The sequence below is a fragment of the Lissotriton helveticus genome, chromosome 7 (assembly GCF_964261635.1).
Source record: "Lissotriton helveticus chromosome 7, aLisHel1.1, whole genome shotgun sequence".
In the NCBI taxonomy this organism is placed as follows: Eukaryota; Metazoa; Chordata; class Amphibia; order Caudata; family Salamandridae; genus Lissotriton; species Lissotriton helveticus.
This window is the reverse complement of record NC_136068.1, coordinates 54,631,429-54,651,990: the sequence shown is the minus strand read 5'-3', so window position 1 is coordinate 54,651,990 and position 20,562 is coordinate 54,631,429. Positions and strand designations below refer to the sequence as shown.

The window sequence follows — 20,562 nt, the reverse complement described above, 5'->3', positions numbered from 1 at the left end:
GCCATTAGAGGTGTTTCATCAGTACCGTACTGGTGTGTGTGAGCTGTGGGTCAGCGTGTTAACTTGAACAAAACTAGGACAATGGTGTTTTTTAACTCGAACTAGAGCAACCCCTTCCATTCCCCAACTCATTAGGCACGTACATACTTCCTCGTTGCAATCTGTAATTACATGGTGCCAGGACTACATCTGGTGTTATCTGATTTTGGTTTTGCTGACAGTCCCTCTACTCTGCTCTCTTTGCTATTGACACGTCTCTTCTAATTCACGCTATGAAGTGTTGATGGGAGCTGATATGTCAACTATGTCAGCGCCTTGTCTCTGCAGGCCACATAGAATTGTGTCCCAGTATGTTGCAATTGGGATTTTGCGTAGGTCTAGTGTGGCCTCCCTATGCAGGGCAACACTTTCTGCTTTAGCCCACACCTGCAGGATGCATTTCCAAGCCAGTGCCTTGGGGGCTCAGGGGATCTCTATCTTTTAGTGATCAATCACTTCGCCACCACCAACCTGAAGCAATAAAGCAAGAGGACACTCTCTGGCTGTTGCTCTTGCGATAAATATGTGGGATGCACATATCCCATGGCAAGGGTACCGTGCAATCCATGCAGCAAGTCAGGGCATCAGCCACCGCCCCCCAGTAGTGTATGTTGTATGATTGGTTATTATCAAAACAAGTGTAGACACAGTGAGAAAACTTGTCTGTGGACCTCTGTCGAATCACTTCTGGGTCAAACACACCGGCTCTTTGATGTGACCAGCTGCCACTCACCTGGCACACAACTTGATGCTTAATTCCATGTCCGAATTGCTGATGTGGCTCGGGGCTTCCATAACCACCTCGTATTTTGGTAGGACTGTCAGTAGAGAGAAAGGCAAAAAATATAAATGTGGTTGAAATGGAGATGGAGAGAGTGAGGAAAGAGCACATGTTAGAATTGGAGTAGCGTAATTATGGCTTCACCCTTTCACGTCTTGACTATGTCATCTGTATGTACATTTGGTACCATCTATTTGTGTGTTTTAATATCATTAACATAAAGTAGTGCACTTGACTGAAATACTGAGGGTGCATACTAATATCCCCCGTATACTTGTACCAAACTGCAGTTTTTATATATATCTGAATTTGTGCAGTTTGAGTAATTTTGTTAACTCTTATATACTCAAGTATCAATATTCATTTGAATAGTATCCTGCATTTATTTTATAACTGTATATGTATCCATAATCTTGCATTTGAATGTGTATTGAAGATTTTTGCTATGTTAGCTTTACCAAAGGCCTTAAGCATTTGGACTCTAATGTTTAACTTTCAACATGAAATTCTGCTCGGGTTGCAATGTTTTTTTCTTCTTTACAGGTGCGTTCATATGATCTCATAGTTAGTGAAAGGCACATTGTGTATGAGAGATAGTAAGGCCCGGTTGGAGAACTCTTGGCAAGGACAAGAGCACTATCAAACAAAGGGAGGACACCTACTCAAGTGACATCTAGAGATGGGAGGAATCCAAGGACATCCTGATGTTCAGACCATGAGATGGGAGTATCAACTACGTTTGCCAAGTTTTACTGTGAGAAGGTGGAAATGTACTGAGACACATGATGTGGGATAATCAACTCTTTTGTGGTAGTTTAACTGGTGGTCACACTTTAGTAGTAGTCAGATTCCATATAGACTATGATTTGTACAAACTTTTTTGCTATATTTCTGTTGTGTGGCTTTATGCTACACCATACTCCTGATTTTGGAGAACTTCTACAGAAGTCTCTACAATGCTGACATCTGCTTGACTGGATCCAATTAAGGTTTCCCCGATTAATGCTACTTAGCTCAGGCTTAGTTTAGGAAATTTAGATTTACTCATGTAGAGGCAAGAAGATCAGAGATCATATAATGATCACCAGACTCTGTTCCTTATTTTCTGCTTTGCTATTACTGAATTCTTTGTATGTTTTATTCCTTTGAGATTAAACTTCATTAGATGACTTGGACTGCCAGTAGCGATTCTGTATTTTTACAATATATTCTTGAGACTCGTATACATCAGTTTTGCTTTGAATTTGTGATAAACCTACATTTAATCCCATTTATCGACTTTGGGACCTCACTGTGAAGCCGAGTGGGCTACAATGTAAATGTAATTCTTGGATGATGTTAACTCCTCTTTATTTCTCAGGCATCTAAAATGGGAAAGTTGGATATCTGGTTCCGTGCTTTGGCAGAATCATTGATTACATAATGTTAAAGGATGAGGTTATAGGTTCTTTTACACTGTGCTTGCATAACACTAACTAGTGATTCGTGGAGAAAAAACACACCAATGGGAGCATACATAGTAACTATATCCCTCTTCAAGTTTGTTGAAGAAAATCAGTTGCTGGACGAGGTCCAATTTGGGTTTCGTCCTGCCCATGGGACCGAGACTGCCCTGGTGGCGGTTCTGGACGACTTGAGAATGTGGGCCGACAGTGGCCAGGCAGCCTTATTAGTGCTGCTTGACATGTCGGCCGCGTTTGACACAGTTAATCACCAGATCCTGATCGGGAGGCTGGAGGAATTGGGTATTGAGGGCAAGGCCCGAGATTGGATCCATTCTTACCTCTCGGACAGGCAGCAGGCTGTATCTCTGCCTCCTTTTTGCTCAGAATAGAGCAACGTTGAACAAGGGGTTCCTCAAGGCTCGGCTATCAGCCCGATTTTGTTCAACCTAAACCTCCGCCCCCTCATTGTTCTGATAAAAAAGTTCGGAACTGACACCCAGCTTGTTTTCTCTGTTGAGGGCAATAATGCAGTGTCCTTAGAAAAGTTTCATGACTGCTTATTCCAAACAGCAGGCTGAGGTAACTCCTTAAAATTTAATGAGGACAAAACGGAAGTTCTGTGCTGCACAACTCGCCGTGTTCAGCGTCCTCTTCCCACAGACTTCTGGCCCAACTCGACGAAAAATTCTTTACTGCCTACCAAAACGGCGCACAACCTGGGGGTCATGATGGATAGTAATCTCCAGCTCGACTCCCAGGTGAATAAAACGGTACGCACCTGTATGGCTTTACTTCGAGCTTTGCATAAGATTCTTCCGTTCTTGCCAGTCGCCATTAGGCCCCAAGTGGTCCAGAGCATTGTGCTCAGCAGAATTGATTACTACAATGCGTTGCTCCTGGGCGCCCCAGTCTCTCTGCTTAAGAAGCTGCAGAGAGTGCAGACTATGGCAGCAAAACATGTATTAAATCGACCCTGGGATGCGTCATCTTCTCTAGCCCTTAGGGACCTTCATTGGCTGCCAGTTGTTCAAAGGGTACAATTTAAGGCATTATGTATTGTCTTTAGGGCAGTACACCAACTTGGGCCTAGGGCTCTTCAATGGAAATTTATTTGGTATGCTCCGGTTAGATCTTTTGGTTCTTCTTCCGCACACCTTGTTTGTGTTCCTCATGTTAAGAAAGTGCGTACAGGAGGCAGATCTTTAAGCTTTACTGCCTCCAGACTTTGGAACGCTCTTCCCCTGAGGCTCATACAGTTGAACACCATGACCAGATTTAGGAAGGAACTGAAAACCAGCCTGTTCCCTAGAGAGTAGATCTGCCTTTTCTTTGCTCCCCGCTGTTTTGTAATCTAAAGCGCCAGGATACCCTTTGGGTGACAGTAGCGCTATACAAGTGCACCTTACATTACATTACATTACATTACATACATCCACTTTCTTGCACATGCAACACCAAAGGTGCTTTGCGTAACAATGGGCCAACCCCCTGTCAGTGGAGGTTGTAGTTGCATAACAAGGTGGCAGCAAAGCAAAAAGCCCTAAGATGGGATGCAAAGCCAGTCCATTTGTCCCAGTGAAACCCAGTTATGCGTCTAATATAAACATTAAATGAAAGCTGTGCACACAGCAGGCTATTGCGCTGTATACTGACAAGTCATGTGTAATTTCTACAAAATTCCACATTCCATACAGTTTACCCTTTGCTTTTGTCATCACATTAAAATGTATACTGGAGGCTGATCTTTACCCACAGTGTTTGGACAACATATTGGATTTTAAATACAGTATGTACATTTAATGTTTTAGTAATTTATTTTTAAATTTAACTAGAAATGTATAAAGCAGTAACAGGGAATAGGATGGGAAGGTAATTACATTGTAAATAATGTATCTTTAATAGTATTTAGTCTTTAATTTCAAACTAATTATTGAATAGATTATTACTTATGGCAGTAGTTTAATTGTTATATCATATTTTTAGTTTAATTTTATTGTGTATATTAATTTTATTACTAGTAAGAGAAATGTATATTTTAGTATCGGGTTGTTGGGTTTGTATTGAAATTTACTATGAACTGACTTTTATTGCAAATTTATATGTATTTACATATTAATGATGTTAATTACTCATTTCTTTAAGTGTTGAATAATTTTTTGCAGTGTTTTATTTCTTTTACATGCATTTTCATATTTAAGCATTTATTACACATTACTTTTTTAATATTATGTTATTTCTTTTATAGGGGATTGAGGGTGGGGTGAAATGTAAGTTATAAACATTTTTATGTGTAACTGATTTATTTCTAATTAGATATGTATAATTTTACTGTTGTAGTTCATATGTTAGTTATTTGTTGTATTTGAATTCTCAATTCATTCAATAGTAAGAGTTTTTTAAATGTTGTCCAGGGAATGATTTTTGTTTTTAAAATATATTTGTTGTTTTAAGTATTCATTTAAAAAGAACTTGGTATTTTAAAGTGTTGCATTTGTTTTGTAGTTAGGCAAGTGAATGTTATTATGAAAATATTTCCCCCTTTTTTTTTAATAATATATATTTGAAAAATGACTTATTTTTCTTCAACAATAAAATATTTAGTTTTTCTATGTACTAATATTTATTTTTATTAGGTATTGGTATATTTTTAGTAAATGATTACTGCTTGTATTTATATATGCAATTGCATTGAAGCCCATCATTTTACCTAATGTAACTTAGACTGGAGTCCAACACTTTCCCTACTATTGGTTAGGCTGGAGTGAGAATGGCAAATCTAACCCCTCTGATTTCAAACCCTTGCCAGACTGTTTCTTAGACTGGAATGGGAATAGTAAATTCAACCTGTTAAAAGTAGAAAACGTTCCCTACTATTGCTCAGACTGAAGTGGGAATATTAAATCTAACCTCTCTGAAGTCCAACACTTCGCTACTGTAGGTGAAAGTGGCTTGATCTTATTTATTTCTTTAATTTTAATATTGTTAGCTTTTTTAATTAATTTATTTGGAATGCTTTTAATTAATTTTAGTAAAATGTGTTTTGTTGGGGTTTGATATTTTTCTATTTAATATATTGGTCAAATTAATAAATACCTTTTGTAATAGAACTGTTTACAATTTATTTTGCTGTTTATATTAGTTATGTAGTTTCTGTAATTGTCTTTATATTTTGTATATTTTACATTTTATATATTCACTTAATTTGTATATTTAATTTAATGGTGTAGAGTGGAGTGGCGTGGCAGCGAATATAGTGGCATAGAGTGGAATGGCACAGAGTGGAGGGGTCTAGAGTGGCGTAGAGGTTTGTGGTGTAGAGTGGAATATCGTTGAATGGCGTAAAGTCTAGTGGTGTAGAATGGAATAGCATAAAGTGGAGTGGCATGGAGTTACGTTGCGTAGATTGGAGAGGTATACAGTAGAGCAGCATAAAGTGGAGTGACGTAGAGAGGAATAGCACAGACTGTAGTGAAATAGTGTAGAGATGAGGGGTGTAGAGTGGAGTGGAGTACAGTGGAGAAGCTTTGAGTGGAAGGCTGTAGAGCGGAGTGACGAAGAGTAGAATAGCGTAAAGTTGAGTGCCATACAATGGAATGCTGTAGAGTGGAATAACGTAGAATAGAGTGCTGTAGAGTGGAATGGCGTAGAGTGGAATACCATACAGTAGAGTCGCATAGAGTCGAGTGGTGTAGATTGGAGGTAGGTAGAATTGTGTGACATACAGTAGAGTGGCATAAAGTGGAATGATGTAAAGTACCAGAGGCTAGAGTGGAGTGGCTTAAACTGGTGTGGTGTACAGATGAGTGGCATAGATTGAAGTGGTGTAGAGTGGAATAGCACAGACTCGAGTGGCCTAGAGTGGAGTGGTGTAGAGTGGAGTGCTGTAGAGTGGAATTGCGTACAGTAAAGTGGCATATAGTGGAGTGACGTAGAGTGGCAAAGCGTAGAATGAAGTGGCATAGAGTGGAGTGATGTAGAGTTGAGTGGCGTACAGTCAAGTGGTCTTGAGTGGAGTGGAGTAGCATTCAGTGGATTAGAGTACAGTACAGTGTGATACAGTGGAGTGGCATAGAGTGCAATAGTGTAGAGTGTAGTGGTGTACAGTGGCGTAGAGTGAAGTGGCATACTGTGGAACTGCATGGAGTGGAATGGCAAACAGTGGAGTTGTGTGGAGTGCAGTGGTGTACAGTAGAGTGGCGTTGAGTTGGATAGTTTTGAGTGGAATTGTGTAGAGTGGGAGGCCTAGAGCAGAGTGGCATAGAGTTGTGTAGAGTGTAATGGTGTAGGGTGGATTGGCATATAGTGGTGTAGAGTTGAGGGTCAAACAGTGGATTAGTGTAGAGTGGAGTGGTGTAGAATGCAGTGGCGTAGAGTGGAGTGGCGTGGCACAGAGAGGAGCGGTGTTTAGTGGAATAGCGTAGAGTGTAGTAGCACAGAGTGTAGAGTGGAATATTGTAGAGTGGAGTGGCAAACAGTGGAGCAGTGTAGATGGGCATAGAGTGGAGTGGGCTAATGTGGAATAGAGTAGAGTGAAGTGTGTTAGAGTGGAGTGGTGTTGAGTGGAATAGCATAGAGTGGAGTGCCGTAGAGTGGCGTGGCACACAGTGGAGTGACATGAAGTGTAGGGCATAGAAAGGTGTGCCATAGAGTGGAGTAGCATAGAGTGGAATAGCGTAGTGTATAGTTGGGTGGAGTGGCGTAGAGTGGAATAGCATAATTCTGAAACCATGAAAAATACATTTTAAAGTTACTAAAATTTATATTTGCTTTTGCTAAAAACTAAACCACATAAATAATATTTCTAAAACAATAAAGCAAAATGTAAAAACAATAAAAGAAATCTAACTTTTAAAATCTATACTTGAATATTATTTCAAAATATGTCTTAAAAATATGTGTTGACCTGGCAATCTCTGCAGGGTCACCCCTAAACGTGTTGCCTTTACCCTCCACTTTTAGCTGAATTTGTTTTTGCTGGCCATAGGACTCCTAGCACTTTACCACTACTAACCAGTGCTAAAGTGCATATGTACTCTCTCTTCTAAACAAGGTAAAATTGGGTAATACCCAATTGGCATATTTAATTCACTTACTCCCTAGTAAAGTGTACTATAAGTGCCCAGGACTGTACATTAAATGTTACTAGTGGGCCTGCAGCACTGATTGTGCCACCCACCTAAGTTGATCTTTAAACATGTCTCAGGCCTGTCATTACAAAGCATGTGTTTAATCTGCCATTTCTACCTTGAAAAATAATAATTTTGACAGGCCCAAACCTTCCCTTTTAATACATATGAGTCACCCCTAGGGTAGGCCCTAGACAGCCCAGAGGGCAAGGTGCAAATGTATATAAAACGTTTTACAGGTACTTTTAAGTTTTATGTGCTTAGGTAGTGAGAAACTCTTAAATCCATTTTTCACTACTGCAAGGCCTATCTCTACCATAGGATAACATCGGGGTTGCCTTATTACATTCTATAAGTGTCTTTGCCAAATGGGAAGAGATACCCGGTTTAAAATCCACATTTATCTTGAACTTGGATTTTAACTTACAATTCTATAATGTCACTGTTAGAAAGTTGGCTTTTTCTTGCAGGCACCTGCAGCCTGTCTCAAGTCACATGACTGGGCGTAGTTGGTAAGTGGGCTCTCTGTATTCCTCTTAGACAGCGACACACAGTGGGAGCTTAGGTGGGACTGAGTGAGCCATCACTGACAGGATGGGAGAGAGGAGCTGGGCACAGCTTCACATACAGCTGATTAGGATGTGTTCTGTCTCTACACAAAGAGAAGCGTACCATCTGTAGTTAGTCTGAAGCCAGGGCAGGGAAGGTAGGGCATCTGTACACTTCAAAGGCCTGCCTCTAGAGGTTTCACCCCACTTCAAAAGCATAACTGTGTAGATTGAAAGAACCTCAGGCACCATCGCTGTATTCTAAATACAGTGTAACATATGTTGGGGAAAGTGTAGACATTTTGTTGTGGGTGGAGCAGAAAAGTCAAATTTACATTTCCTGCTCCAGTCTAACTGATTTTGGGAAAAGTGTAAACATTGGGAGCAATTATTTTAACTATTATTTTAACTCCAGGCCAACAAGCGTTGGGAAAAGTGAATAAATATAGGGTCTGAGGTGAAACGACTAAAGCTTCTGACTACTTACAACCCGCCCTAAGACTTAGGCCAAGATTTTCTATGGGCTTATGTCTATATTTTGTCATACAAGGTGACTCAAGTCCTTAAGCCAGGTTTACTATTCCATGCAGGGCCACCTGTTGTGGCATAGTATTTTTGGGTAAAAGCCAGGTAGCTCCAATCTCTGCCTTCAGTTACTGTGCAGTGGGACGGTGTTCCATGAGTGGAGCATGGGTGTTCCCATGCATCCACCCATGGATTTTGTGGCGCATCCCAGATTTACTAACACTAGTAAACCTGGGATTGAGCCAAATGCTATGCCTTTCAAGGTGAGGCGAAACAAAGAGAAATATGTTTATTTCTCCCCATTTGTTTGCTTTTTTTTACATGTGCTGCTTTCTGTAGCACACGTAGAAAGAGGGAAATACCTCAGTGAATTGCTTTTGTGCAGGATGGTGCCCCTTCCTGCACAAAAGAAACCCTTTCTGTAATGCAGGCACCCTTGCACCATGGTGCAAGGGTGCCCTCATTGGCACTAGGCTGCATTCAGTGTACCAGTGCACAGGGGAAATGCAATAAAGCACCACATCTTAGTAGATATAGTGTATTCCTGCCATCTCCATTTGAAACAGCTCAGCAAGTTGTCGTTCCGCATTGCGTTGCGTCAATCTTTGCAAATTTGCCTCAAAGCCTCTTTCAAGGTGGGTATGATCTTGGTAGTGGTGCCTGTGTTCTGGCAGATCTCCTCACCATACTCCATGACTTCAAACGTTTGTGAGGACTTCGATGGCCCCTTGATTGTGTAAGTTCCCAGGGCAGTTTCATTGGCCAGAGGGAAAGATAGGTCCACTATGCCTTGCTTTGGTTTCACGTTCAGCCACTGTCCCACACGGTTATTCTCTGGGTCCTGGCAGACAGAGCAAAAAGCAGAGTTAGAATCAAGGAAATACCACACATCTACTTCATAAATCTGCAGAAATACCATACAAATACAAAGAATGTGAAGAAATATATCACATTCACATCACAATTCTGCAGACGTATTATTCATATAAATGAGAAAACACCACACAACCAGAATATGTCCAAAGAATAGTGACATATATCCATGTATACATATATGAAAGAAACACAATGCATCAGCACAAATATAAGGGAATACCACACAAAATGACACACATTATCATATACAAGGTAGGAAATACCATGCCTCCACATCGCATCTCTGCAGAAACAACACAAATATCCATATGCATGTGAAGAAATACTGCAAACCAATACAAACCTTAGGCAATACTGCACATCAACAAAAATTTTTAACAATACCAGTACATTCAAAATTAAATTTACTGGCATGATTCTCCCAACATTTGAAAATCACATGAGCGCCTACTTTTCGTCTGAGGACTGGACCCATCAGACACTGTCTCACACAACACAGCTGCAAGCAGAAAATGTGTTGTAGGAGACATTATCTCATTGAACCAGTGTTGGTGTCTTGAGTGGCTTCTGACATGCCTTTGGGAAACCTAAGTGCGCATGTTGGTTTGGTTCTCCTAAGATGGCCGGCCAAAACTGACATGCACGCTTACAGTGCCCACCACTTCTCCTCCCTGACATGGCCCGGCCGGCTCCTCCCTCCACAACCATGGCTCACAGGCTTAGTCAGTCACTTAAAAAATAAAATTATAATAAAATTGTTTTATTATGATTGCATTTTTGAACTGCTGGCTTTGAGCAGTGGGGCAAGGCTCCTTCGCCATTACAGAGGAGCCACCGCTGCACTTCCTACAAAATCCCTGCACCTAAACCCAACTGTAATCAGTTTTTGTCACCAGAATGGCATATACATGCAGAACAAGAATTACCAGGTCCAAATCTGCTCACATAGTTCCCCTGCAGGGGATAAATCTGCTCCCATTTACCACCTGCTCGAAGCAGATTTACTATTCTTCACTACAGATCACAGTATCTGGCAGTGAGGGACTCTTGCACCCCAAAAATACTTGGAGAAAGAAGGCCAGCTGATGTGGCGGCTGGCGGAGGTACCTAAGTAGGTGTAGCCTATCCCCCCCATCTCTCAGCTCTCAAAATACCTGTGATTCTTCCCTTTGTGTTGGGAGAGGCACCTGCATCGATGGCCAGGTCTGGAGTATTTGGCTAGTACAATTAGAAAATCAAGGGGCATATTACCAATAACGCCGCCTTGATAATAGGACGATGCAAATATCGCCGTGTTATCTGTTGATGACGCGGCGATAAGGGGCTTGATAATATGTCCCCAAGTTATTACCAGCACAGAACAGTAAGCTGTCATAGGATATTCTGTTCCCCTTCACGGTGTGGATTTTAAAGGTGATATTCTGCAGGGCTGGCACTCAACAAAATTGTGCAGTGAAGAGGCTGCTGGCAAGGTTCTGTGCCACTACAACAAGGTCAACCACTTCCATCTACAATTCAAAGGCATACATTGCATACCACCACATGACCAGGAGAAGTATGTATATTTGCCATTCTAAATTCCATATCTACCTACCTGGACAACACAGTGGTAGTCAATATATTTAATGTAATTTGTTTGATATGAGATATATAGCATGCAATGTAATATCATCACAGTTGACTACTTCAAGACCAAGATCCATGTAACTTCAGATGCTTTAATGTCTGATGCAGCAAACAGAGTCCAAGCCCACCGTTTGACCATGCTAATGTCTTCTGGCCCGCCCCTGAAATGTGGCTAACGCGGGTGAGATTGGGCCAGACCTCCTAACACAGGGCTACTTTTCTGCAAAGTCTGACAATGGATTTTTGGGGAATCTGGCTTGCCACTCATTTGACAGCTTGACATGGCACAGCTGTATGAGGTGGTGCCTACAACATTGTCTGGTTGGATGTGACTTCTCAGAAAGTTAGTGAAATAGCAGTGTCTTCAGTGCTTTCATAAAAGATGGGTTTGGACATCTATTGTTATATGGTCTAGACGATCCTTCCACATAATTCTCACTTTTTTGTAGGAAAAGCCCGCCCTCCTGCTCATATATTTTTTAACTTTAAGTGGGAGGGTGTATTCAGCTGCTTGCCACTGGAAACAAGGTCTTACTGTCATTAAGCATCCATATTTATTCTTTCAGTTGCAGCGGGGATTCCCCATGTACCAAAGTATGTGTAGATACAATAGCCGTAAACTTGACTCTGGCTTGGACAGGTAGGCAGATCAAGTCCCTGAGGATCTCTGACAGGGCCGGATTGGCTACCGGGCAGTTTGGAATGCTGCTGAGCTGGGGGCTGATTTTGTTGATGGGGACCTATGTGTACTAAACAAAATTCGTTTTGCTTTCATTATTTCGAAGCACACGCAGGTCTCCATGAACGAAATCAGCCCCCACTGCAGTAAAATCAGCCCCCAGCTCGGCAGCATTCCAAACTGCCCGGTAGTGAGTCCGGCCCTAATCTCTGATATGTGGTCTCCATAAAAGATGATTATTAACACCCCTTATTGCAGAGTGTTTGACAGAAGTCTCTTACAATACTAGGGTTTTAGTTTGTCCCTGGCTGGTATATCTATATCATCCTCTCCGGTAACTTTATACTTAGGTTTTATTTTGTGTATCATGTGATTAGCCTCAGAAGAAATTCTCTCTTGGTCCAGTTAAAGAGGAGTCATTTCCATGCACCCATTTCATAACATTGAAAATCCTTTTCATACCAAAATCTTGGATTGGTTTGAAGACAATGTTCATGTTGTCCCGAGAATTACTAAATGAAATGCCGGAGTGACACAACAGATCATGAAGAGATTTAGGACCATAAATATGACGTCAGTTGTGTCGCACTTGCACCGCGCAACGTGGTGCATGCACGATGCAACTCGAAAATGAGATTTATGAAGCTACGAAAGGCCACTTTGCACGGCCCTAAGTGATTTTATAAATCCGGAGTAGCTCAACATAGCGCTAATCGATGTCTTGCATTACACTGCCCTGGGAAGGTGTTCCAGGGGCGTTGCATAGGTGTTCCTACACAACTCCCATGGATTTGACACATTCTAGATTTACCAGAACTGGTGAGCCTGGGAATGTGCCAAAATGCTACGCCTTCCCAGAGGTGTACAAAGGAGAAATATTTGTACTTCTCCTTGTTATCGATACTTCCTCTTTCTATGAGTGCTGCATTCCGCAGCACTCATAGAAAGAAGACTGTGCCTCAGGGGATTGTTTTTGTGCAGGAAGATGCCCCTTCCTACACAAAATCTCTCCTACATGCAACAGAGGCACCCTTTCACCATGATGCAAGGGTGCCTGCGTTGGCGCTAGACAGTCCACTCTGCACCAATGCAGGGGAAAGCACATGAAAGTGCTGTATTGGGCTAAATTCGGCGCATTCCTGCCTTTCCCTGTGATGCAGCACAGCAAGGTGACTTGCCGTGCTGTGCTGCGTCACTTTGCAATAAATATGGCCCTAGTGTCAATATTAAAAAGGTGAACCCTGTGGAACCCTGAATTAAATGGTTTACTGTGTGATTTAGCATCTACCTGTTTTACTTCTGTGAACCATTGATCTGAGAATGAGGTGAATGGCTTGTCAGTTTCCGAGTCATAAACAACAACAAGACCAGAATCAGACCGACTACAGGAATACTAAATTATCGTATTTCCTAATGTAGTCAAGCAGAAGACCTGTAGTTTTCTACATAACCCTCTTTATACTCTAATCAGTAGTATGTGTATATAACATAAAACCCCTTCTCAACACTTTGTTGACAGTTTTTAAGATAACAGGGACTCATAAAAAAACAATCAGTCCCTTACACACACTCATTTGTGTAAAAAATTTCCGAAAAGGCAAAATGACCCCTAACGGGCGCAACACCAAGCGGGTAACTGGCAGGTACTCACCAGATAAGGCCATTTTTATCATCATTGGCGGTCATTAAGCCCAACAGAAAAGGTGTCCAAAAGAAAATATCAGAGATGTAAAGGTGCGTGCAGTGAAGTGAAAAAGTGAATCACACCTCACAGTGTGGAAAGTGATTAAAATTGAAGGGATTCACTGGATACACACCACTTTTAGTCTTTTACTCAGTGAACCCACTCAAATTAAAATACAGCTTAGGATGCTATGTATGCATACCGCTGTTAGATGCCAACATGTTTCTCTGCTTTACACATTTTATGCAGATTCATCAGGGCCAAGCTTTTTTCCGCAACAGCACCGAATATTGGACACGTCAATCTGAAAAACCTCAGTTCGCCACCGTGTAGCCTACCGGCTCAGAGGTTCAAGAGCTAACAAGCATTTGCAATGCAATAGGTCTCGCATTAGGAAAGTTTGAGCTATTGGTCTTGTAAATGACAATTTTTTTTATTTATGTGTTGGTTTTGAAAATAGCTAAATTAATAGCTTTGTCATTTACAATGCCAATAGTTATAACTTTCGCAAATGTGACACCTATAACCTGGGGTTGCGCTGAGTGATGCTGTGGTGGTGCTGAGTGATGCTGTGGTGGTGCTGAGTGGTGCTGTGGTGGTGCTGAGTGATGCTGTGGTGGTGCTGAGTGATGCTGTGGTGGTGCTGAGGTGGTGCTGAGTGGTGCTGTGGTGATGCCGAGTGATGCTGTGGTGGTGCTGAGTGATAATGTGGTGGTGCTGAGTGGTGCTGTGGGGGTGCTGTGGTGGTGCTGAGTGATAATGTGGTGGTGCCGAGTGATAATGTGGTGGTGCTGAGTGATGCTGGGGTAGCGCTGAGTGATGATGTTGTGATGCTGAGTGGTGCTGTGGTGGTGCTGAGTGATGCTGGAGTGGCGCTGAGTGATGCTGGGGTGGTGCTGAGGTGGTGCTGAGTGGTGCTGTGGTGGTGCTGAGTGGTGCTGTGGTGATGCTGAGTGGTGCTGTGGTGGTGCTGTGGTGGTGCTGAGTGATAATGTGGTGGTGCCGAGTGATAATGTGGTGGTGCTGAGTGATGCTGGGGTAGCGCTGAGTGCTGATGTTGTGATGCTGAGTGGTGCTGGAGTGGCGCAGAGTGATGCTGGGGTGGTGCTGAGGTGGTGCTGAGTGGTGCTGTGGTGGTGCTGAGTGGTGGTGGGGTGGCGCTGAGTGATGCTGTGGTGGTGCTGAGTGATGCTGAGTGATGCTGTGGTGGTGCTGAGGGATGCTGTGGTAGTGCTGAGTGGTGCTGTGGTGGTGCTGACCGATGCTGGGGTGGCGCTGAGTGATGCTGGGGTGGCGCTGAGTGATGCTGGGGTGGCGCTGAGGTGGTGCTGAGTGGTGCTGAGTGGTGCTGAGTGATAATGTGGTGATGCTGAGTGGTGCTGTGGTGGTGCTGTGGTGGTGCTGAGTGATAATGTGGTGGTGCCGAGTGATAATGTGGTGGTGCTGAGTGATGCTGGGGTAGCGCTGAGTGCTGATGTTGTGATGCTGAGTGGTGCTGGAGAGGCGCTGAGTGATGCTGGGGTAGCACTGAGTGGTGCTGTGGTGGTGCTGAGTGGTGCTGTGGTGGTGCTGAGTGATGCTGGGGTGGTGCTGAGTGATGCTGGGGTGGTGCTGAGGTGGTGCTGAGTGGTGCTGTGGTGGTGCTGAGTGGTGGTGGGGTGGCGCTGAGTGATGCTGTGGTGGTGCTGAGTGATGCTGAGTGATGCAGTGGTGGTGCTGAGTGATGCTGTGGTGGTGCTGAGTGGTGCTGTGGTGTTGCTGACCGATGCTGGGGTGGCGCTTAGTGATGCTGGGGTGGCGCTGAGTGATGCTGGGGTGGCGCTGAGTGGTGCTGTGGTGGCGCTGAGTGATGCTGGGGTAGCGCTGAGTGGTGCTGTGGTGGTGCTGAGTGGTGCTGTGGTGGTGCTGAGTGATGCTGGGGTGGGTCTGAGGAGCTGTCCTGGGCAGCACTGAAATAATGAGGACTGGAAGTTAGAACGGGGAGTGTGAATGAAGGGGGGAGTACAATAGTTAAAAAATAAAACAAGGGGCAGTGTGTAAGTGGAACGGTCGGAACCTAAATAGGGTAGTGGGTGAGCAGAGATTTTAAGAGTTTTTAAGCATAGTGTGCAGTATATGTGCATAGGCCAGTGCATGAGTAGAAGGGTTAGCGTGCACACAGTGTGTGAGCAGCAGGAACAGGGAGTGCAGCGTGGGATCTGAGGCTTTAAGGAGCTATGGGAGCAAGCTGCTGGAAGGAGCGTGTGAGCACAAGGGACACGCACACAAAGCAGTCTGAACAAAACGGACAGGGAGCAGAAGAGGCTGAACACATGCAGAAGGGACAGGGTGCGGAGGGGACAGGGTGCAGAGGGGGCAGCGTGCAGAGAAGGAGCAGAGTGCGGCATGAGGAAGAGGGACAGGGAGCTGAGATGGCAATGTTTGAGTTGAGAAGATAGAACACAGAAGGGGCAAACTGTGTGGCAGGCAGGGAGCACAAAGGACGCGGTATAAGCAGAAGTGGCAGAGACCTCTGTGTTTGGGCAGAAGGGGCAAGACGCAGAGAGGGCAGAGTGTAAGCAAGAAGAATGGGCACGAAGCCGAGAGGAGTGTGTGTGAACAGAAGAGTGTGAGCAAAGTGAACAGAGTGCAAAGGTAGCAGTGTATGAGTAGAGGGGGCAGGGTGCAGAGGGGGCGTGCATAAGGTGGGAGGCAGGGGCAGTGAATGTGTAGAAGGGACACAGAAGAGGGAGCAGTATGTCAGCTCAAGGGGCAAGGTCTGGCGGCTATGTGAGCGTAGACGGCATTAACTGAATACGAAACGTTATTTTGCCATGTAATTGACGGCACTGCAAATGTTGCAATTAATCAAACTGCATATATCTTTTAGGTTGCTACACTCGGGTCAACTTTGGAGGCAAAGGGCTGTCTTGTCTCCGAAAGTCACAGATCAGGTACATGTGATCTCGTGTGTATGTATGCATGTATAAAACACCCATATACGAGAAAGTCTGTAAAATGGGGTATACACAACTTTCAGAACCAGCATGGCATTCGGGAAACGGGTGCAACGCTGCTGGTAAAAAAAAATACATGACCACGGGGAAGTCTTCCTGGGTGGATGAGGGGTGTGGGGTATTGAAATGCCGTCAGCTGCTCGTTCATATGCAAAAGCAAAACATCTCGAGCTGCCGACTCTGCCGAACTGAGATGGACTTAGGCATGTTCACACAGGCGTTGGGAAGGAAGCGTGATGCCTGAAAGAAACCCCGTGCACAAAAGAGGTGTTGTGCTTGAATAAATAAAATAAACCAGTTTTGTGTGTTGTCAGTATGTTTAAAAGCAGCTCACCACACAGAAAACAAGCTCTTGGCAGGGGGGGCGGGGCGGGAGCGCATTGACGGGGGAGCGGCAGCCTTTGATGTGCGAGCGGGTGAATGGGAAGAGCGGCCATGGGAGGTGGGAGGGGACGTGTGCAGGCGGGGGGCGGGGAGCGGAACCTTTGAAGTGTGTGAGGGACTGAGAGACAAATGGTGGGTTGTGACGTAGCTGGTTTGTGAACGCGCACGGAGCACATGCACTGTGGCAAATCCGCCGTTGGTTTCAAAGCTTATTTGGCCCTCAATACTCTCGTCCATTTATCATTTAAGTAATAAATAGTCGAGACCTAAAAAGGTTATTCACGTGTAACCTTTTTCCAGCAATACAGTGCTTCAATAGTCACATGTATCGCCCAGGCAACACAGAGCGTGTTGTCTCCCTCTGCGCCACGCTCCGTGTTGCCTGGGCGATACATGTGACTATTGAAGCACTGTATTGCTGGAAAAAGGTTACACATGAATAACCTTTTAAGCTCTTGAACCTCTGAGCCGGTAGGCTACACGGTGGCGAACTGAGGTTTTTTAGATTGACGTGTCTAATATTCGGTGCTGTGGCAGAAAAAAGCTGGGCCCTGATGAATTTGCATAAATGTGTAAAGCAGAGAAACATGTTGGCATCTAACAGCGGTATGCATACATAGCATCCTAAGCTGTGTTTTAATTTGAGTGGGTTCACTGAGTAAAAGAATAAAAGTGGTGTGTATCGAGTAAATCCCTTCAATTTTAATCATTTTTTTCCACACTGTGAGGTGTGATTCACTTTTTCACTTCACTGCACGCACCTTTACATCTCTGATATTTTCTTTTGGACACCTTTTCTGTTGGGCTTAATGACCGCAGATGATGAGAAAAATGGGCTTATCTGGTGAGTACCTGCCAGTTACCCGCTTGGTGCTGCGCCTGTGAGGGGTCATTTCGCCTTTTCTCACATTTTTTACACAATGAGTGTATGTAAGGAACTGAATGTTTTTTTATGAGTCCCTGATATCTTAAAAACTGTCTACAAAGTGTTGAGAAGGGGTTTTATGTTATATACACATACTACTGATTAGAGTATAAAGAGGGTTATGTAGAAAACTGCAGGTCTTCTGCTTGACTACATTAGGAAATACGACAATTTAGTATTCCTGTAGTCGGTCTGATTCTGGTCTTGTTGTTCTTTATGACTTTTTGAGTGGAGGGCGACCAGAATTTGTATTCCCTCTATGCTCCATATTGTTGGTGTGTTGTCAGTTTCCGAGGACAGACATGCCACGCCAGGCAGCCTGGTTAACAGAATAAAATGGTAAAGGGTGTTAAAGGCTGTTGATAAATTCCAACAGGATCAACATCGTTGGGTCGCCTTTGTACATAATTTTCACCAAGGTGGACTTATACGTCTCTCATCCAGCTCTCTATTGTCGGGGCGCGACTACTCATCCATACTATGGCTAGCCTCGGTCTTGCTAACACCATGGTCAGTTGCAGTAATTTATATGCCTTTTGTGCTTCTTAGGACCCCGAACTTGGCCCAAGAGATGGTGAGCTGGGCTAGTCTCCACATGTATACCAATTCCCGCACACACTTTCACAACCACATTAGCTATGTTTTCAGAGTTTTCTTGAGGAGTTCCTTACATTAATGATTTTGGGATTCATTCATAAAGGCATTTTTGACTGTAAACAAACATTTACGATACATAGGGCCAGATGTATGAAGCACTAGTCGCATAAATACTGGTCACAATTTGCAAGAAGTACTTTTTCAACCAATGTGTTAGTTTGCAAACTGACCAATGCGCTAATAGATATGTTTGCAAAAAACAGATTCGTAGTGGGTCACAATTCGACCTACCTCTTGAATATTAATGAGGTAGGTCACAAATTACAACCCGCTATTAATTGCAGTCATCATAGGTATGGCTGCCTGTTAAGGTCAGTAGAGCAGCATGTCTGTGATTTCTTTTAAATATAAAAACGTTTTCTCTTATTGCAACCCATTTTTTTTTAAAGGAAAACAGGATGCGTTTAAAAAAATGTTTAAAAATTGAACTAATTTGTTTTTTCTTAAAAATGGAACTAACAGTTTTTAAGAGTAGCCAGTGGTCCATGGGACCATTGCCTACTCTTCAAAAATATTTTTTACAAGATTCTCAAAATGGAATTGGTCCCTTCTGTGAATCAGACCATTTGCAGATGCAAATAGACTTTGTTAATCTGGCCCACAGGCCTTCATTTTTGCTTCCCGATTATACTATGTTGTTCTGTTATGCTTTTTTGTAGGGCACAAATATCACATAGGAGGGTATCCTGTCACCAAGTAGTGTGGCATTGCCCTGACTAGGGCATTACATGCAACTCACAAAACAACCTGACCTTTTCCCAGCCTTGAAGTGGTCAGAGATTTACTTAATTGAAGGTATGTGAAATTCTCCTTGCAGGATTGGAAGGGGAATGGATTACCTCCAAGTAAATTTGAAGGAGAAGTAAGTGAAAGTGTGTTTTCATGGGGATTGTTTCCCCATCAAAAAAAATAAAAATAAAGTACATTTGCACAACACGCTCCATTTTCAGTCATCATAATGTTACTCATTGTACAATTGCTGTAATTGTATTCCTTCTAGGTGGTACCTTCCTTCCCCCCTCCCTTCCTATGCAATGAGGAACGCTCCCTCTTTGGGTTCGGAAGGCTACCTTAGAATTTTCACGGTGGCTTTTGAGGTACCGAGGCTGTGAAAGGAGTGGAACAGTGAAGACAGTGAATAAACATACCTGAATCCATCTAGATCTTGAGCTTCTTCCCCTGCAGATACACTTTGTAATACTGGCAACGAGGATGGGACCAATGATGTCTAGGGCTACTTTCCCCCAAGGTTTGTCAGGGACCTCTACAGCTGATATGGGTACACTATGGACAACCTTGGTTTTGTCGATGTTGGCCCATATTGTGCAGTCTTTCAAGAAAATAATTTTGCAAGTAGGTGACCTCACCACTATCAATGCTGTCAACTACCCGGGTTGCGACATCAGCCTAGATGGCAACCCCATCAAAGTGTATGCAGACTCCTGCTCCCCCTACACCTTTATCAACTCAGCAGATTATAGCAAGATAAAAAATGCTAAAGTGGAAAGTCTTCAAACCCCAGACGTTACCCCCAATGGGTATAACCGTGACCCCATTCCTCTCAAAGGAATGTTTAAATCCCTCATTACCTTTAAAAATCGCACTACTGTAGGCAAAGTTTATGTGGTCAAGGAAGGGTCCAACCTTTTGGGGTGGCAACAAAAGGAATTAGGGATCAAACTAGACCCCAACAACCCAGAGCAAGTCCTATCGATCAGTCAACCCAATACTGGGGACTGGATCTGTGAAGAATTTCCGGAAATATTCAGTAAAAGACTTGGCCTACTCAAAAAGTTTCAGCCCAAAATTAAATTCAGAAAGGACTCCAAGCCACTAGTACATAAGAACAGACCCATTCCCCACCTGACGAAGAAGCCATTAAAGATGGAACTATACAGATTACAAAGTCAGGGGATTATTCAACCGATTGAGAGTTCGGACTGGTTGGCGCCCATTGTGATTGCCAAGAAGGACCAGGACAAAGGGATAAGATTGTGTGTGGACCTGCGTGTCCTCAACTGCAACATCTGGATCGACGGACACCCTTTCCCTAGGATCCACGAAATGTTGAGCACCATGGGCGATGCTGAGTGCTTCTCGGTTCTGGACCTATCCAGTGCGTACCACCAGGTTGAACTGCATCCTGAGTCAAGGTGGTTAAGGACCTTCACCACTCCAAAGGGATCCTTCATGTTTTGCAGAATGCTGTTTGGCCTGGCGTCCGAAGCCACGGTATTCCAAAAGTTCATGCAAAGTATCCTGGAGGGAATC

General features: G+C 43.5%; 1 protein-coding gene across 1 annotated transcript in view; it reads right to left on the bottom strand.

The window, feature by feature from the left end:
* Window positions 1–20,562, bottom strand: part of LOC144768022 (alpha-2-macroglobulin-like protein 1) — a 409,313-nt gene that overhangs the window by 294,475 nt on the left and 94,276 nt on the right. The window contains exons 6-7 of the mRNA XM_078651420.1: window positions 9,149–9,305; window positions 773–857 (exon numbers count right to left, since the gene is read on the bottom strand). Of these exons, the coding sequence (XP_078507546.1) occupies window positions 773–857; window positions 9,149–9,305 (242 nt within the window). The remainder of the gene's footprint in view (window positions 1–772; window positions 858–9,148; window positions 9,306–20,562) is intronic.